The sequence below is a fragment of the Varroa destructor genome, unplaced genomic scaffold, assembly GCF_002443255.2.
Source record: "Varroa destructor unplaced genomic scaffold, Vdes_3.0 BEIS01000002.1, whole genome shotgun sequence".
Classification (NCBI taxonomy): Eukaryota; Metazoa; Arthropoda; class Arachnida; order Mesostigmata; family Varroidae; genus Varroa; species Varroa destructor.
In genome coordinates this window covers 1,363,381-1,381,107 of record NW_019211455.1, presented here as the reverse complement: position 1 = coordinate 1,381,107, position 17,727 = coordinate 1,363,381, and the positions used below count along the sequence as shown (strand labels likewise).

The 17,727-nt window shown below is 38.2% G+C and overlaps 4 protein-coding genes across 4 annotated transcripts in view; 2 read left to right on the top strand and 2 right to left on the bottom strand.

The window, feature by feature from the left end:
• The window catches only part of LOC111244113 (uncharacterized), a 27,002-nt gene extending 25,451 nt beyond the window's left edge, over positions 1–1,551 (top strand). Inside the window, exon 10 of the transcript XR_015322174.1 lies at positions 1,199–1,551. The gene's annotated coding sequence lies outside the window, so the exon portion shown is untranslated. The remainder of the gene's footprint in view (positions 1–1,198) is intronic.
• Positions 509–6,999, bottom strand: Mau2 (Mau2 sister chromatid cohesion factor). Its single transcript, XM_086981501.1, has 2 exons — positions 5,704–6,999; positions 509–4,036 (listed from the first exon to the last, which is right to left on the bottom strand). The coding sequence occupies exon 2, from the start codon at positions 4,033–4,035 to the stop codon at positions 2,245–2,247; it is 1,791 nt and encodes a 596-aa protein (XP_086837627.1). The 5' UTR covers position 4,036; positions 5,704–6,999; the 3' UTR covers positions 509–2,244.
• Positions 7,000–7,138: 139 nt separating this feature from the next.
• DNAlig4 (DNA ligase 4) lies at positions 7,139–11,842 on the bottom strand. The gene is made up of 6 exons (XM_022794911.2): positions 11,697–11,842; positions 10,666–10,916; positions 8,773–10,527; positions 8,175–8,327; positions 7,801–7,998; positions 7,139–7,682 (listed from the first exon to the last, which is right to left on the bottom strand). The coding sequence occupies exons 2-6, from the start codon at positions 10,894–10,896 to the stop codon at positions 7,281–7,283; spliced, it is 2,739 nt and encodes a 912-aa protein (XP_022650646.2). The 5' UTR covers positions 10,897–10,916; positions 11,697–11,842; the 3' UTR covers positions 7,139–7,280.
• Positions 11,843–11,855: 13 nt separating this feature from the next.
• On the top strand, positions 11,856–14,283 carry Polr2H (DNA-directed RNA polymerases I, II, and III subunit Rpb8). Its single transcript, XM_022790805.2, has 4 exons — positions 11,856–11,995; positions 13,021–13,119; positions 13,644–13,759; positions 13,920–14,283. The coding sequence occupies exons 1-4, from the start codon at positions 11,960–11,962 to the stop codon at positions 14,119–14,121; spliced, it is 453 nt and encodes a 150-aa protein (XP_022646540.1). The 5' UTR covers positions 11,856–11,959; the 3' UTR covers positions 14,122–14,283.
• The last annotated feature ends 3,444 nt before the right edge of the window (positions 14,284–17,727 follow it).

The window sequence follows — 17,727 nt, the reverse complement described above, 5'->3', positions numbered from 1 at the left end:
AAGCACACAAAATTATGTTTGTTTGCTGCTAGCAAAATAAGCCTGTTAAAATATTTAATCCTATACAGTCCTTTACTAAGCCCAATGGCAACGAATCTTATACATCTTAAATGCAGTTGTATATATACCGTATAGCTATATAGAGTTCTGCTTGCTAAAATAGTTGTTTCATAACGACATAGACTATGCCGTTAAGTCAAATCATAGAGAAATCTACATACAGAGGGCAACTAACATATAGTGGCCAACAACGTGATCGGTTATTATTTAAACAAAACTCAAGGGTCTCTACAATAAACGATGTTTATCCATTTCGAAATTTTTCTTATTAGTATTTAATGCTTCTTTTTTTGCTTCCGCTTTAATGTTGTCACCGTTTGGTTTACTTTCTGGTTAACTATTACTGTTGATAATGACGTATGTCGTTATAATGATATCTTTTTATAGTGCGTTTCAAGTACTGCGAATGACACGACAAATGAAATTGGTCATAAAGAATTTATCCTAATTATACATAATTAATTTTATTTCGCTTTGTACAGATTACTATTTCACTACTAGTGATAATTCAAAGCAGAGTAGGCCTACAGTTACCGAAGTGCTATTTGTGCACTCTTTTCGTCATCTCTCCAGCGCCAAAAATGTTCTCAATGTGTCCACCGTAGAATCTCTTCTACCTTTCGACTCACCATCGTCTTTTTGCCAATTTACAGTGGAACATATACATAGTCATACACAACACCCAAACATAGGTTAGCAGCAGCAATTAGCAGACGAACGATGTGAAGTTGTAGTTTTTTGCGTTAATATTTAACTCTAATGTAAGACGTGCGACAAGTAGATCGTTCAATTGCTATTCACTGAACTACCGCTACGAGAACGCTTCCATGGTGCTCACAATACATCGGGAGAAGCTCAAACACCACAATTTTCCTTTTCCTTCCGGCTTATATACTTCAGAAGCTTGCCGGGCTACGCACAACAGCTGCATTACTGTACTGCGTACAATATTAAGATATAATATTAATAGCTAATTTACCATAATAAAAAATGAAGAAATTTTTATAATGCACAGTATACGCATGCGTATGTACGATAAATAAAAAAGTGCTTAGTTCGTCGTTTTGTTATTCTCGTTTTTTTTTTTTTTGAATCCGTTTATTTCTATAGATATTGACGTTTTGTTGCCTGATTTTAGTGCTGCAGGCATGTACGGAAGTTACTTGGCTACGAAGCCAGGTCCGCGTATCTTGCGCCTTCCGTAGTAGTGAAGTGCAGGGACACTCCAAAGTCAAAAGTTGTAAAACGCTCTCAAGGTACGATGGGTCGAGCGAGAAAGAAATACTGGAATATTGCTATTCGTAAAAGCGAATGGAGGAGGGAAGATCTAAGCGTGATTTGGGTAGAAACCAACCGACGCCACTACAAATGGGACTGCGTTAGCATTGTTAAAATTAAAGCAGTGATCGAATTAGCAGTCTGAAGAAATACAGTGCGGTCATTATTTTTGAGAAGTAAAAATAAAGTTTTGAATTATTAATCTTGAAGAAATCCTAGTAGTTTTCAAAACTTAATGAATATGACTTTACAGTATTTTTTTTTTGTTGCAGATTAGCATAGATGAGCTTGCAGCACATTGTCAGTTTTTTATTGTCTTTATGACAAACGATCTTTTTTGAGACGTTGCTGTTCGAATCATATAAGGTAAAATTATCATTTTGTCCTATGTATTTAAGTATATTATCCTAAAACGTAAGTCATATTTGTTTATCGTTTTCTCTTTTATCTATATAATAACTATTTACAGAGAGTACGAAGGGCTGTAAAAACGGCTTTTCTCTACAGTGTACACAAGGACGCACCATTTTACAAACGGTTACTTATTGCGACCATTCACGAGGACTTCTCAGACATTCTCAAGGTTTTAGCCCTTTCAGAATGAATTCAAACGCAAATTAGTTAATCGCTTAAATTGTCAATTCCGTTCGAGACCATTTAGAATGGATAATCGTTTTAGTGCCAACCGATCTTGGCCAATTCTGATAGTTTTTCGGAACGATTTTACATATTACGGGTTCTCAATTCAAACAAAGAGTAATATCCAATTTACCATAATAAATAATGAAGAATTTTTTACAATTTACTGCATAATAATTATAATTCTTCTCCGTCTCTCTGAACATCGCAGTATTATAGCACCGCTAGAGATTGACTGTGAATTCATCGAAGTTACAAGAAGTTTTTCTAAGGAATAGCTGCTGATGCTAAGCCAGATCGCGTTGCTACCTCAATCATGGGCGGGTCACTTTGTATCCATTGTATAAGGGTATGCTCCGGCAGCTTCGATGCAAGATAATGATCATTTAGGAGCGAATTCGAGAAGGTTTGATGCGTCGTAACAAATTCCTGCTCTTGATTTGGTTGCCCGATCAGCCGATAAAGATCTTTGAGAAGAGCGGAAGCCCACAACTGCACATGGACATCAGGAATTTTACCAGCCAGTTGCATTGCCGGCGTTACCATGTTCAGAGATTCTTTTGAGTTTCCCATTGAATAGAAAATATGACCGAGTAGAACGAGTGAACACGATGTTAACCTGTTTAGATCTTCGGCGTTGGCCATTTTTAGTGTCTCACGAAGGTGTCGCTTGGCGTCATTATAACGTGCCTGGAAGAACGCATTCAGCCCATGAACGTAATAAGCGGCTGCTCGAAGACTATGTGAATTCGTCTGTATACTTTCAGGATTCAAACGAATCAGCAGATCATTGAGTTCGTGTTCCTTTCTTGATCGGAGATAGACGATGGCTAGATTAAGCGACGCCATGATCCGGAGATCAGATGATGCGGCGTTTTCACGAAGCACGGCTCCGAACTGCGCTTCGGCCGCTTCCATGCAGTTCATCGACATCGCGTACAATCCTAGCAGGCAATGCATCTGCGGCGAATGAGAGACCGCTAGTGAGCGTTCTGTTCGGCAAATCTGGGCAGCTTGGTTAATTTCCTGTATTGCTAACACCTTTTTGCCCATGACTAAACGACACATGGCAATATGTTCTAATAGAAGTATCTGGAACGAGTTTAAAATCGGATTAGCATCGACAACCTTCAACTTATCGATCTGCATTAATGCTTTGTCGGTGTACCGCAACGCCTTATCCATATAGCCGGCCTGCATAGAGTGCAATACGGTGACGAGGTAAACGAGAACGCACATGTGCTCTTTAGGCAGCCATTGGAAGCTCTGGTCGGCCGTCGCCGCTTCTTCGTCCGCCGCACAGATTTGTGTAATGGTGTGAATGCTTTGCTGAAGTTGTTTAAGCAGTGGTTTTACAGATTTCACCTGCCCCGCTGACAGATAATAGCAGACTTGCAGAACAAGAAAAAATATCTTTAGTGCTTCTTTCTGTTGTAACGAGCCCTGCCACGCCTCAATAAGCGGGCCGGCGTTGTTAAGTACCTGGTGAACCTCTTGCAACTTTTTGTCCAGCATGAGAAGCATTGCCTGCGATAGGAGGAACAAGATACGCGTGTGCAGAACGCCTGACTTCTGCGCATAATCAGCGCCCGATGTCAGCAGGGTCACGGCGGTCGTATACTGTTTCTCGATTGTGTATACCTGGACGAGCCGGAAAAGAAAACGACAATGCCAGAAGACATGCCCCCGACTAAATTCTACAGCTTGCTGAAGAATTTGAGTAGCACGGGAGCGCTGCTCCTTGCGTTCGTAAATTGTTGCAAGTTGATTGGTAATATGGAACTTCATATCGCTTTGATCGTCCACCTGCCGTTGGGCAATGATGTAAAATGCTTTTTCTAGATGCTCCTGTGCTTGATCGATATTGCTTCCATTCAGCGAAAACAGAATCGTGCCCAGGTGATAGCGAATCTGCAATTCGACTATGGGTACCGGATTCAACTGGAAGATGGACATGAGACATTTTACACAATTACGCATGTTCGGCGGGTTCATAGTGCGAAATTCTTCAGCTAAACCCATCAGGGCGAGATACGTCCCGTCCTGTAACGACGACATTCTGAAAAGCACAAATCAAAATAATGCCAAAATTTAGGTAAGAAACGGAACGATTTTTTAACTATTTCGGTCCGTTTATAAGTAAAACGACCACAAAAGAACACTGCGTCAAAGTAAAAAGTGGTTCTTCTATCTAGCTTGTAGATTTAACAAGCAAAAAAACCAAATATACTAACCCGTTTAATCTGAGCCATTCATGCTGACAACAAATGCTGAACCGTACATGTAGTTCTATAAAATTGCCGTGCTATCAATGTACATTGCACTAGTTCAAGTGTATTAAATTAAAATATCTATAAAGGGAGTTTACTAAAACACTAAAGTATGCTATCTAATAGGCAGCAGAAATCGACTTGGTGTGCCGTACACAGGAGTCCGTCATTCGTGGGCAGATGCGAAAAGATACTGATCAATGTTTAACCTACATTAAATTACTAACTATAGGCATGCAGGATAGATCGTAACCCATTAACATACGACTACTAATATGCTGATATGCGTGTATCTATCTCTTACACGAGAACGTATTGCGATTGTATATAGTACTTAGTGAAGGCTGACAGCACACCTGTACAGAGTTATCAAAAGGAATGGGGTCCAGAATTAATCATGGCAGAATATGAGTTTCTACATGGTTTCGTTGCACTTTCGTTTTAATTAACGTCATTACATGATATAACGCGTTTTCAAAATGATTGAGTAACTATTTGCTATAACAAAATACACGAATTACTTTAGACCAGAATACGCTGTTTTATCCATTAGACTATTCGGACTGTAAGGCAATGATGACAAAGGTAAGGTCAACTTTTGAAACACTTTCAATTAGCATAGCTCATAGCATACCTATAAGGTGCCCATAAAGAATTAGATTCAAACAACGTTACGTAGGGCATTTCAGGAGAACAAGCCAACTGACAGACATGCAGATGGACACAAACTTTTAGCTATCAATAGATGGAATATCAAAGTCCGCTATGAAATATCATCGATTTTAAACGTTTATATTATGATGTTTAAAATAGACCTTACATATATATATATATATATAATCGCAAAAAGTAGTGGGCATTTTCTGATACATTACAAAGCAGAACAAACATTCATACGGCCCGAGTTTTTAACGATTTTGCAAAACTTATATCAAGTGCGACAAATCGACAAGAGACACTCCTGTTTAGTGCGATTAATGTAATCCCAATGTAAATCCCAATAATGTAAATCCAATATAAATCAGTTAGTTTTTTAAGGCAAACTGGCTCTGTAGAAGATTTACGCATATTTGCATTCAGAAAAAAAATCAGAAATATGCCACTAACCAAAATTCAGGGTATCGTTATAATTTTGTCGAAAAACGCACGTAGGAAACATTTGTTAATGCTTTATTGTTTTTTTTATTCGCATTTCATTTAGCAACGAAAATCGGCAAGCTGTCGTCACTTGTCGTAAATAGGATAATAGTGACGATCTGTTCTTGTAGATATCATTACAGTGGTGATTGGTGAGCGTGCTTAAAGTCGAAAAATCGAATTCTTCTATCGTCCACTGATCGTTACAGAATGTTGTCAATTTACAGTAAACACTCACATTACCCCTCATGTCTCCAATACAGGAGCAAATAAAATTCAACATAAGCAAAACTCTCAGCTTCGGTCAGTGATAATTTACCTCTTGAGAACGAAATCGGTAACACTAAAATGTCACAGTAACAGCAGGCCCCTTTTTCCTTTGCTTTGTCGTCACTAGTTCAAGTTTTAGTTTGCTTCAGAAACAGATACACAATCCGCTCCACGTATATAAATTAATAGAGGATCTGGCTAAGGAACTAAAATAGAGAATAGACTTGCACTGCCGTACTTCCCATCGTCGTTCAAATTCATGACAATAGTAAACAACAGCAAGAATAATAACACAGTGGAGTCACTGCGCCAATGGCTGCGCTGGGTCGTGGATGACACTCGCTTCTTCATCGTCTGCAGACACTCGGGAGAGGCCGAGTCAGGCTTCAGGCAATTTCAACGCGTCAGCGATATAGTGCCCGCATCTCATAATATTGGCGGGAAAATTCAAATGTGATCAACTGCAGTAAGTCGGCACTTTGAACGATTTGCATATGTCTCTAGAGTTCTGAGGTGATCTGGATTTGAATTTGGGTGTAGACACACAGTTCGCTTCGTGCTTGTAACCAGCCGAGTAAAGCAATGCTTAACGGCAGTACCGGACGTAAATTTTTACATTTAGTAGGCACTAACCATTTATTAACGATGAAAACTTACCGAAAGCTACCAATAATAATGACTTTCTAGATATGTGTGACTGGAATTGCTATATATGCTTCAAAAAGATGCCAGACTTTTGCGCCAAAGTGTTGTCATGCCGAATGAGATTCTTTCCCTAGGTTCTTAGCTTTACCTTTGGTGTCACTGCCCCTAAGGTTAGCAGATAAAAAGACCGAATGAGATTTTACTGAAAGGCGCCTATTGCTGGCTAAGATCTTCAATTTCACTAGTGGAGACGTACACTAAATATAAGTAAACAGCTCGCAATCGATCTAGGCTACAACGCCAAGTCCTGAGAGAACAGAATAATACTTTAAGATTTAGAAAAAAAAAAGAGTTTTTAATGGGTGCTATAGTTGATTGCTTTAGATCGAACTCTGAAAAAACATAGCAATGTTCCTAATCAGCTCTGAGTAGAAGGCCCGGTTTCGTTAAAAACGAGTGGAAGTTTATAAAAATTGGTATAATTATAGGGGAGCACGCTACCTTTCAATACTTGTAAACAGCAAATCAGTTCACAATTCACATATTCTATTTAATATCACACATTTGATCCCGATGAGCCCTTAGAAACTGCAAAGACTCTGAAAGTCGCTCGTATTTCCTATAAGAAGTTTACCAACTGGTAATTAAACCTGCAAAATTTTCCAAGAAAAATTATTAAAACAGCTTGAACTGCTTTCAGAAAAGGTACCTTCGTATGATCTTTCGTGTAATACAGCCAATCATGCTGTTCCATATTCTCTATGTGACACATAATATACACAGTCTTTGTTTTGCTCAGTAGTTTTACTAAATCGCACAAATTTATAACGCTGCAATGATTCGTCAAGCATATTTGGCCGCGTCATATTCTGCGTTTATTTAATAAATAAATACATTATGCTTTAAAGCTGTGCAAATTGCCATTTGCGTTTCTACCTAGAAGTGTGAAACCGCCCACGGTGCTGAAACCACTCTAATGACTTAGAACCCCTTAATGACATCTTCTATCCAATTGGTGGATACTTTCTTTGGGTTACGCTTTTTGGCAACGGTGTCCTCCTTAGAATGTCTGACTTCGCTTATGTGCTCGTCTTCATTATCGTTCTTCGTGGCGTCACTTGAATAAACGACAAAATCGGCCTTAGATGGCGTTTTGACCAAAATTCCTCGATAAGCCAGGATGCGTAGATGCCACATGTAGTCCACGTCGTCTTCAATAAAGAATGTTTGGCCCGCAAATCCGAGGCCTCTCTCCTCCAACAAGTACTTGCGCATCTTCAATAACTGCTGGGCTAATCCACCGTATTCGTATGCCTCTATCATCGTTAACTCAGCGATCCGCATGTCGTCCATGATATTTCTAAGCATTCCCTCGGTAACATCCTAAAAGTTGGTGTAAGCAGAAGCTAGCTGAATAAAACATAAAAAACAAATATCAGCTAGGTATAGTACAATGGAATCCTCAAAATGCGTTCTTAATATGTTGACTCGAGATTCATACCTCGCTATAAGAGTCCCCATATCGATCATAAAGGTCCCGAGTCCTTTCCTCGGTTTCAGGGGTCATTCCTAGCAAATCGGCTGGGCCAGGTTGTCTCAGTTGTCTCCTGTCAATACATTCGGCCAGCCAGGACCATTTGGCCACGTCCTGCTTCTTTAGCACGTCACGCACGCGCAACGAAAATTTGTCCGCTACGACCTGATTTGTAAAACAAAAAAAGGCTTTTTGTAAAGAAAACCCGAAAATTCCTTATTCCTGTTGTAAATAACCACGTGTTATTCATTTTCAATAAGCAGGAAAAGATTACCACAAAAAGACAATCCGATAACGCCTCCAGTAAGGAGCTTGAATAGGTTATTCAAATGGAAACGTACCATATAGGTAGAGCCGAATATAGGAGTGAGTACGCAGCGGCCTCCATTCTGTTTGATTGCTTTTTCCAGCATTTCGCGAGATTCCCGGTCCACCAGCACGCAGAATTCTTTACCGGCTAAACAGTCACTCTTGACCTTCTTCACTTGCACAGCCTAAAGTGTAGAAATGAGATAACAACAAACATCTTGATCGAATGGTATTAACAATATCAGAAATCTGGAAACTATAAGTGCCAAAAGACCTGGATTGATGCTATATTTCCAATTAAGTACCATAACCTTTGCAAGACGTCAGCTATTTGGGTGACGTTAGGGTTTTAGCGCCTTGTTTCGCATAGCTGACAACAACTACTAAGTAGCCATAGGCATATTAAAAGTTGCGTTTAAACTTACATAATAGGAGAGATTGGTTAGTCATTGTGCATAATAAACATGTCTACCTGTTTCAACTCGTATAATTAATAACGGGAATAATTGCTTGAATGATGAATAACGATACATATATCCACCTAAATATACCAACTGTATGATGTACTGTGAAATTCCCTATCGACGAAAGTTTTATATAGGTAAAACCGCTATAAGCTTTGTTTTTTACCCGGTTTTCTAGCTGAACCTTAATTTTTCTTTGAGGACTTCGTCTGCGCTTTTTGCCTCGAGCCTCATCTCGTTTTTCCTGTAAATCATTGTCCAAGTTCCCCGTCACGAGTTTGTCGCCCGTCTCCCGACGAATCTTTTGCAAGTCTGAATATGTCATGCAATCGTTCCAAAGTTTATCTTTACGTACAGCTGTCACCCGAGCAAAGCGCATAGTACAGCCTGTCATGTATGCGCGATTAGATATGAGTTCAGCCGCCTTCACGGTAACGTTTAATGAGAACTTGGGTTCAATAACAACGTCAGGTGCTATTGTCATCGAGCTCATTTTCAACCACTGGGGCGGCTTGTACTTGTCAAATTTTTTCCAGTGATCCCTAGTAAATGCCATAACTTGCTCCAATACCAATTTTGACAAACCAGAGTGCACTCGGGCAAACGAGTAGAAGTACTTCGGTAGCTGGCCTATTTGCTCTGGATCTTCGGCAACGGCTAAAAGAAGCGCGTCATACTCTTTTCCGGCTTTTCCATCAGCAAAATACGCTCCGACGACGAGAACATCAAAGTCGCACACCACCTCGTTCATGTAGTCTGGCTTGAGTTTCACCCAACCAGCTTCTCGATGGCTCGGCACGTATTTACTGCCAGCCATTTTTACTACAATACCCTCTTCCTTGGCGACAACCGCGTTCTTCATAAACGCTATCACGTCTTCTTTGCAATTGCCGCGCTCCACTTTCGAGATCTGCACCCGTCCTTCGATCGGTTCAAGGATGCTCTCTAGAATTTGACGTCTTTCCGTCAACGGCTCCTCGGTCAAAACGCGTCCATTGTGGTAGAGGCAGTCAAATACCATAAAGCACTGCTGATTGACGACGTCGTCCACGTGCATTTTTTTAACATCAAGATTATACCCTTTAGCTATGAATCTCTTTTGTTGTTTATTGTACGACATCATTTCACCGTCCAAAATGCACGTAACCACGCGCGGATTAATGCTTTGGCCCAAGTAGTCACTTAGGGTGCGTCTATCCATAGACGATGCTCCATAAACATGGCTGAACTCGTTATAGCCGCGTGAAAAGTATGAAAATTCTGTCCCGTTCTTGTGCACCTGCACTCGTTCACCATCGAACTTGGTTTCCATTAGAAACTCCCCATTGGCCATATCGTTTTCAATGGTAGCGAGATTGGTGCGTGCGGAGAGCATGAAGCCAAACGGTTTACCAACGATCACTTGCGGGGTTTTCACTTCAACAGTCGGGTCATATAAAGTCATGCAGATGTCTTCAAGGTTGCGGTTTACTGCAAACATATTATTAGCCATAGGATGAACTGCTCCCAGGACGACAGCTTCATCTTTCCGAATCTTCAACGACGATCTCAGAATAGTCCTAATCAGCCATTTATGTTCGAGGGCGCTGCAGTGGTTGTATAGATACTTGAGCTGAGTTTTAAACTCGTCACGGCTCGTCGTCATTCGGTCGAGAATTTCGTTGATTCTATCAATCATAAGATCATCACCCTTGAAATTAACTCGATTGTTGAGAAGTTCGAAGATCATCGTTTCGAATGGCTTTCTAAAGCGGAAATCCTTCTGAGATGGATCGAGACGTTTATAATTAAGCAAATCCTGTGCTTTCTTTGACTGCTGGTTTAACCCAGTAAGACTGATGTATTCTCTACTGATGAGCGTCTCTTTCATGTTATATGAGCCTCGAATCCTATCCAGTTTCGGCAACAGAAGTCGTATTAACTAAAAAGAAGCCAATACATAGGTACGTGTAAGTACCATACAAGACAAGATGATCGATGTGCAAACAATGTAACAATATATATTGTTGAAAAATCACACTACTGTATATATATATTCTTTACTGCATATATCAGATACCTGAAAAAGATCTTCGCCACGTTCTTCAGGAGATATTCTCCTTTTAAGGGCCCGCTCTAATTTTGGCCACATATCTCGATAGCCTTGGATGTACTTCCTCAATATGTCTTCTTTTGTCATTTTTTGGTTTCTCTGACCTTGTCGTACTTTTTCAACCTGCTCAAGAACCCGGCATAGAGCGCGAAAAGGCGTGTTTCCACTGACCGACGCTGTGTACTTTTGTTGAGACATAACGGAGCTCTTTAACAAGGCTGCAAAAGATCCATATACGAACGTCGGTTATGTAATGCTGTGATGAAGTAGTTCTAATTTACCCTAGGTATTTTCTTTTTTCCAAAAGTCCCCAACTTATCAGCAGATATAAATTTACTCTAAAAAGTGCTTTAGCGCTTATATCGTATCCATAATGTTAGTTATATCAACGTTCTTTGTTGCCTTCATCTCGTCCGCAGTAACGTGCCTTTTTTCCCGTTTAAATCAAAATTTAAAAAAATATATATATATAATAATTAATGTGCTCATGTTATTATCCAACCATTAATGCCAGCATGATGAAATTTTTATCTCTAGCTGTACATAGAGTGCAAATGGAAAAGTCCAGTAGTGTGAATGCATTTGTAACTTCGGACTTCGAAGATAGCTCAGGTCAATAATTGTCTAGCATAGCAGTTGATGGTAATAGGACCTATCCGTCCCGGTCAAAGAGGACCATCAACCGCTCAGAGTACAACAATTATGGAGTTCCAAATAAACACAAACAAACTGACGAGCTAGAGGCGCGAAGCATGCTGTTAGAAATGTTGTCCCACCTTAGTCTAACTTCTTTAATACGGATATGTTTAACATTAATAATTATAATGATAGAAGTACCGCATATAGTAAAAACACACTAGAAAAAGTAAATAACCATCTTTAATTTTTTTGCCAATAACGATTTAGTACGAACGTGCTCACTCTATGGGGCACAACCGTGGACATTGTTATATTGTTGCATTGTTTTAATTAGACAGATTTGTCACGAAAACACTCACAAGTTTCTGTAAAAGCTCACTGCAAATCCAACTGGGAGTACGTTCAAACTGGCTCAGAGTCGGTATTCCATTAAATAGAGCATGGAGTAGCTTAATCAGCGGAACAAGTGTGCTGTTTAAAAGCGAGCTCGAAATCATCAACTTTCGGTCGACCAGCGAAGCTCGTCTGGAAACACTTGCACTGTAAAGTGAAAGAAACATAATTGGTTATTCATATTGGCGAGGTTTATAATTGGCATTTAAGTAATAAACAAGTTTTCAACATGTCGGTGCTCTTTGAGGACATCTTTGACGTCAAAGTAAGCTATGAACGAATGTTTAGTAAGCTAGAAAAATTAGATTCCAGGAGTGACACAGACCTGTTGCTATTTAAGTTTATGGGTTTTTTTTGTTAACATAGTAGTTCTGCCAAATGGAATTGCTTGGAGAAAGCATTTTCTGAAAAAAGTAACTTTGGTTGAGACTTTCTAACCTAGCCTTTAAATTATCCTAAGAGCTGTAAGTAAAGTGCAGCCACACAAACAAATTTAATTCCAGGTAAATTCTTTATACCTCAAATGTATCCATCATATTGAGTATTAACGCATATAATATTTATATTGAACTATTTTATAGTAATAATTTATTACTATTTTATATATGAATAAAATATTATTAAGAAAAAGAGAAATAGTATTAAATTTATTTTCAGTTTTTGATCCTAGTACTTCATTATATTTTAGAATAAATTGACTATCTATAGGATTATTCTATTTATTTACTTTTTCTTGTTTTTGAGAGATGACAAAAGCATTCAAGTTAAAACTAAATTGCGGCTTATTGCTTATTCTTTAATTGTTCTAGATTTGTTAGCTTAGTCCATAGTAGCATATTATGTTTTTTAATTGTCCTTAGTTGTCCTTAGGTCGATAATCATATTTACTTATTAATGAAGAACCTTGCGTTTTGATGCCAATGAACTAACTGATTATTTCGGTAGACATGGCTTGCGTCAACTGATTAGAAAAAAAATAGAAAAGGCAATGTTCAAAAGCCTAAAAAATACAAAAAATTATTGCTGGTTATTTGAGAGGCGTTTATTTGCTTTAATCCTTCGTCTTCAAATATTTTACTTACACCTTAAGTGTGCTACATAAGATTGTGCTTCTGCAAATCGTCTATTTTAAAAGTACGCAACCGAACCGTCGCGTATATATTTTAAACATAACGTAACATTATATTTGGCTAGGTCTTACATACTTGTTGTTTACGATGGTCTATTTTTTGTAGCCAAAGTACCCGCATATTATCTAACGGCTATTATGCGCATTGCGGTTTTTTCAAGGATATCGATCCAGAAGGCAAGAAGTTCGACCGTTGTTCCCGACTTCACTGCGAGTCCGAGTCTTTCAAAATGGATTTGATCCTTGACATTAATAGCCAGGTAAGTCGGCCTAAAGGTGTGGGCATCTGAAATCTGTTGTTTTACTTAAACTTGATGTGTTGCACACGGGTGTTAATCACTCACACGGGAAATATTCAGCTACACTAGCGTGAAGTAGGAGACATACTCATTTACGAGCTGCCAATGACTATCAGCATCAAGAAATGCGGTTGTCAACCAACATCTAGCAGCAAAGCTCGCCTGGATAAAGAGGGTAAAAGATAAAGAAAGTAAATACATTTTCTGTTCTTGCTTTTTTCTTAGGGTCCCTTTACAAATTGATTTTGAAACGATAAGAAGAGTAAAATAAAGTCTCTTCCTTACAAGTGGTATTTGAGTTCCTTCTTCCAAGAAAAATTTTTTTTGGTTGCTATTACGTCACGGGTATCGGCAACACGATGATACTAAGCGCCTTCAACTCTTGATTTTCTGTTATTTAAGCTATTAAATTTTCTTTAACGAATTATATGTCCCCTTTAATAAAAAAAAGTTGAACGCATTTTGTTACTTGTCACGTTTCACAGGTTTATCGAGTAGAATTAGGTGACAAATTTCGTTTAGTCATAGCCACATCTTTACGTGAAGATGGGACTGATCCGGACAACGGCGACTACAATCCGGCTGATGATACTCCAACAAGGTAGTAGGTCTTCCGAACTGACATTTTTAACAATGACAGCACCATTCAGCAAGTCAATAATAAAATAATGTATGTTCAAAAATATGAGTTTGCTAGACCAAAAAACCATCGATTAGTTATAACAGGACTAACGGTCTGTAATTTTCTCTACGTTTCGTAGGGCTGATCAATTTGAATACGTCATGTATGGAAAAATTTATAGGATTGAGGGTGACGACGCCACTACAGGGGAGTGCACTCGGTTAGCAGCCTATGTCTCGTTTGGGGGTCTTCTCATGCGACTACAAGGCGACCCCAACAATTTGCATGGATTCGAGGTCGATAATCATGTTTATTTATTGATGAAGAAGCTTGCATTTTGAATCCATCCCAGGGATTCAAGGGTGCGAAGGTCAATTGATCGACACCAGCTGGCGAAGATCATATTGTGTACTATTTTGTATATTCATTGCATTTCCCTTTATTGAAAAAGTGTCTTTTATGGATGAAATCAAATAAAAGCAAATTTGTACAGTTACAATATATTTTTTTGTCTTCGTCGTATTTTCATGCCAATGAAACGTCGAAAAATAAAATACAGAAATGATTCGGTACCAGAGGTTTATCTACATTCTTTTAGTCATTTTTTAGGTGAAGCATCAAAGCATCTACGTACCGGCTGTGGCCTTGGCTTAGACGGCAAAGTTTCAAGTTAAAAAAAACAGACATCGCTGTTTCAAGGTCTAACGTAACGTAAACGACACGAGTTAATATGGTTATAATATATTTTAAACGCAGTTCCTCATGGCAAACAATAATTATGATATTGTGAAAATATGTTAACTCCTTGGAATTAATTATATTATTTGCTCTTTTTTAGATCTGAAGTAACTTGTTTGGTGAACCTGAAAATAAATAATAGTTATACTAACATGCCCGTCACTAGAAACTATTAGTAGCTGCCAAAAATGTCCTAGAAGATACTTAACATTTGTCAAATATGTATCTTAACTTATGTCAATATTTTTTAATTTTATGTCAATTAATTTGCCATTCGTTATAGAAAAAATACTACATCTTCAAGTTCAACGGAATGTGTTATTTTATTTACTTTTCACCGTTAAACATGTGCTCGGGTTAAACAGGTTAAACGTGCACTCGTGGTCATGTACATCGTCCCTACACCCTTTCTCCAATTTCTTCCCACCTCTCTAATCTTGAGCAAAAGCATAATGTTTTACAGATCTATTCACGGAATACATAAGTAACTACAATTTTTCCGCAATTATAGGTTCACATGCTCGCAGACAACACTCACTATCTGTTATTTGTTGCCTCGTAAATGCTGGCCGTCTGCTTAGTTTGACTAGTGGGGTCCTTATGCTGCGACGGAACAAAGAGCCGTATTTTTTTTAAACCTGAAATCAGAGATTGGCTGTGGCGAACTATCATTTTGCATATATCTCTAAGTCTACACGCACTAATCAATCATCATTGTGAGGCGATAACAACAAGAGTCGGCAGACAAACCGCCTGATCTTGTCAATATGTTGCATAGCTAGCAGAAAACCTCTAAAAATGAAATGTCACCAGATAAATCGCAAAAAGAAATGAATTATTTTCGCAGTTCAGCTCGGGTCTATCTCAGCTGTTATTCTTGACAATTACGAACTACCAAAAATACAAGTCGAGCCAGGTGTAGACTGTTTTGTAACTGCAGGATCATCGTAAAACCGATATCGTACTAGAAATAATATAACAAGAGCTACAATATAGGCGAGGGGGTATGTTCAAAAAAAGGTATCGGTTGAAATTTTCGATCAATAAATTCTGCCACCAAGAACTTCAAGGCGCAGCCTGCCTGGCAATTAGTAGGCACTTCGATATAACCAGTAACACATACCTATAACCTGTTTTCGGTCACATGATATCTATATATAGAATATTGTATATAACATCGAATAGAAAGGTTTGGCGTTCTAATGAACAAAGGGAAAATCATCGTTCTTATTTCCAGTCGTATCATGACAGTACTTTGAACAAAAATATATAAACTTATTTCTATAAACTTTCTATCATCACTGTATAATTTGAATGCTACTTACGCAGCAACGCATTTCTTTTTGCTCATGGATTTCAAATCTTCGATAAAGTGTCGGCCTTAGAAACGACAGGGATCGTAATTATCAGTTACGCTGAAGTATGTATACCACAGCCATCACACTAAAAGATTTACTCGTTACGATAATATATTCATAGCTCCTTAATGCCCTCCCAAAGTTGAATCACGAATTAGGCTTAGGAATAACTTGTAGGGCCCCGAAGTATATTCTACTTGAGTGTATAGTTTTTTAGTTTCGTAAGATGAATGTGAATTTGTATTGAATCAATTTGACATATAGTTTTTTCACTGGCTTCGTTAACATGATAGGAAGAAGGGTTTCATTGTAACCTGTACAGATAAACTTGTTAAATTTGATTAAAACATTACTATAAATGTAAAGTAAGTTGTAACCATACGTGGCAACCACGATAAGAAATTTATGAATTTTTCTGTCGCATCAGGATTGAGCGAATTGACGACAGCTTCTTAGAAGGGACATTGTGCGCTCTCAAGATGATACGCCACTTCTGCAAAGCAACGGAACTAAAATAGTGTATCAATAAAGACAAGTAAGAAGAAACTCGAAGGCATTCATTTCCAAACTCAAATATAATTGAAGTAAAACCCAGTAGCATTTAGTCGTTGACACTTCAAGCGCTTTATACTCTTAGAGATGAACATGATTCATGCAAAAACTAGCTTAACATAGTGGATTGTTAGAAATCTACACCAACAGCATTGAGGTTGGCTAAGGCCGTTGTTGAGATAGAAACCTACGTGATACATTCGAATGATTATACCAGTCTGAAGTGCAAAAAAACACTGTATTGAGAAATTGTCTTTGTAAATTTTATGCTAGACTAACATGTAATTATTTTCAGTAATAATAAAAATGTTATGTCTTCGTTCGGCGAATGAACATGTATGTATATGTCTATGGATTTTAAACGAGCATTGAATTCATTGTTCTACTTAATGAAAAATCCTCAGTGTCTTAGACAGATAGATTTGAGATCTAATGCAAGAATAATTCGAGTAGCTAACTATTCTTTACTGCAATACTATCTTGTTTAATTTACCAGACTAAGAAAAGTCAGAAGAAAACGTAAAGGCGAAATATATTTTGCTAGTAATGACTGAGTTTCTCCTAGGGGTATGAACTGCTATACTCAAAAGTACTATCCTCGTTTCTAGTAAGATGCCGGTTTTTTCCTCAGCCGCGAGTAGCTACGTCCAGGCTATATATCCGAACTCCGCACCAGTCAATCGACAGAGAGATGTTTTGCAAATCGATTCATCTGAATCGGAAAAGTCAACATCGTCATATATATATATATATATATATATATATATATGGTCAAAAATCCTTGAGTTCGTTATTATTTTTTCATCTGAACGAAGGACATGTTTATATAATATATTACAAAGTGCTTATCTGAACTGTAAGCAGAGCGTCGTTCATGTAAACGACCCAACATGCATTAGCGGTTCCGCCAAGGTCATGAGTAAAGGCATACAAAAATTTACTGGTACTCTGCTATACGACACATTGTAAAGTTTATTAGTTATGCCTCGGACGATTTTTGGTTATAATTCCCTCTAAAGTAAAGACGACATACGAGTTTCGCGACTTTTTATTGTGAATTTTCCAATGAATTCGGTGAAGTGGCGTATCTTAGAAAGTTAACCAAAATATCTGCTTGTTTGTGGTTTGTCCCTATTTCTGTGTCCTTATAAAAATGATGTTACTTTTTCGAAATTACAATTGGCGCGTGTAACTGTGTATAATCGGAATGTAATATCTGAAGGAGATGTTACATGGTGTTTGTCGATAGTTCTCTAAGGAAGAAAAATTTTATAGTCAAGTAAATCTGCGTATTCTGTG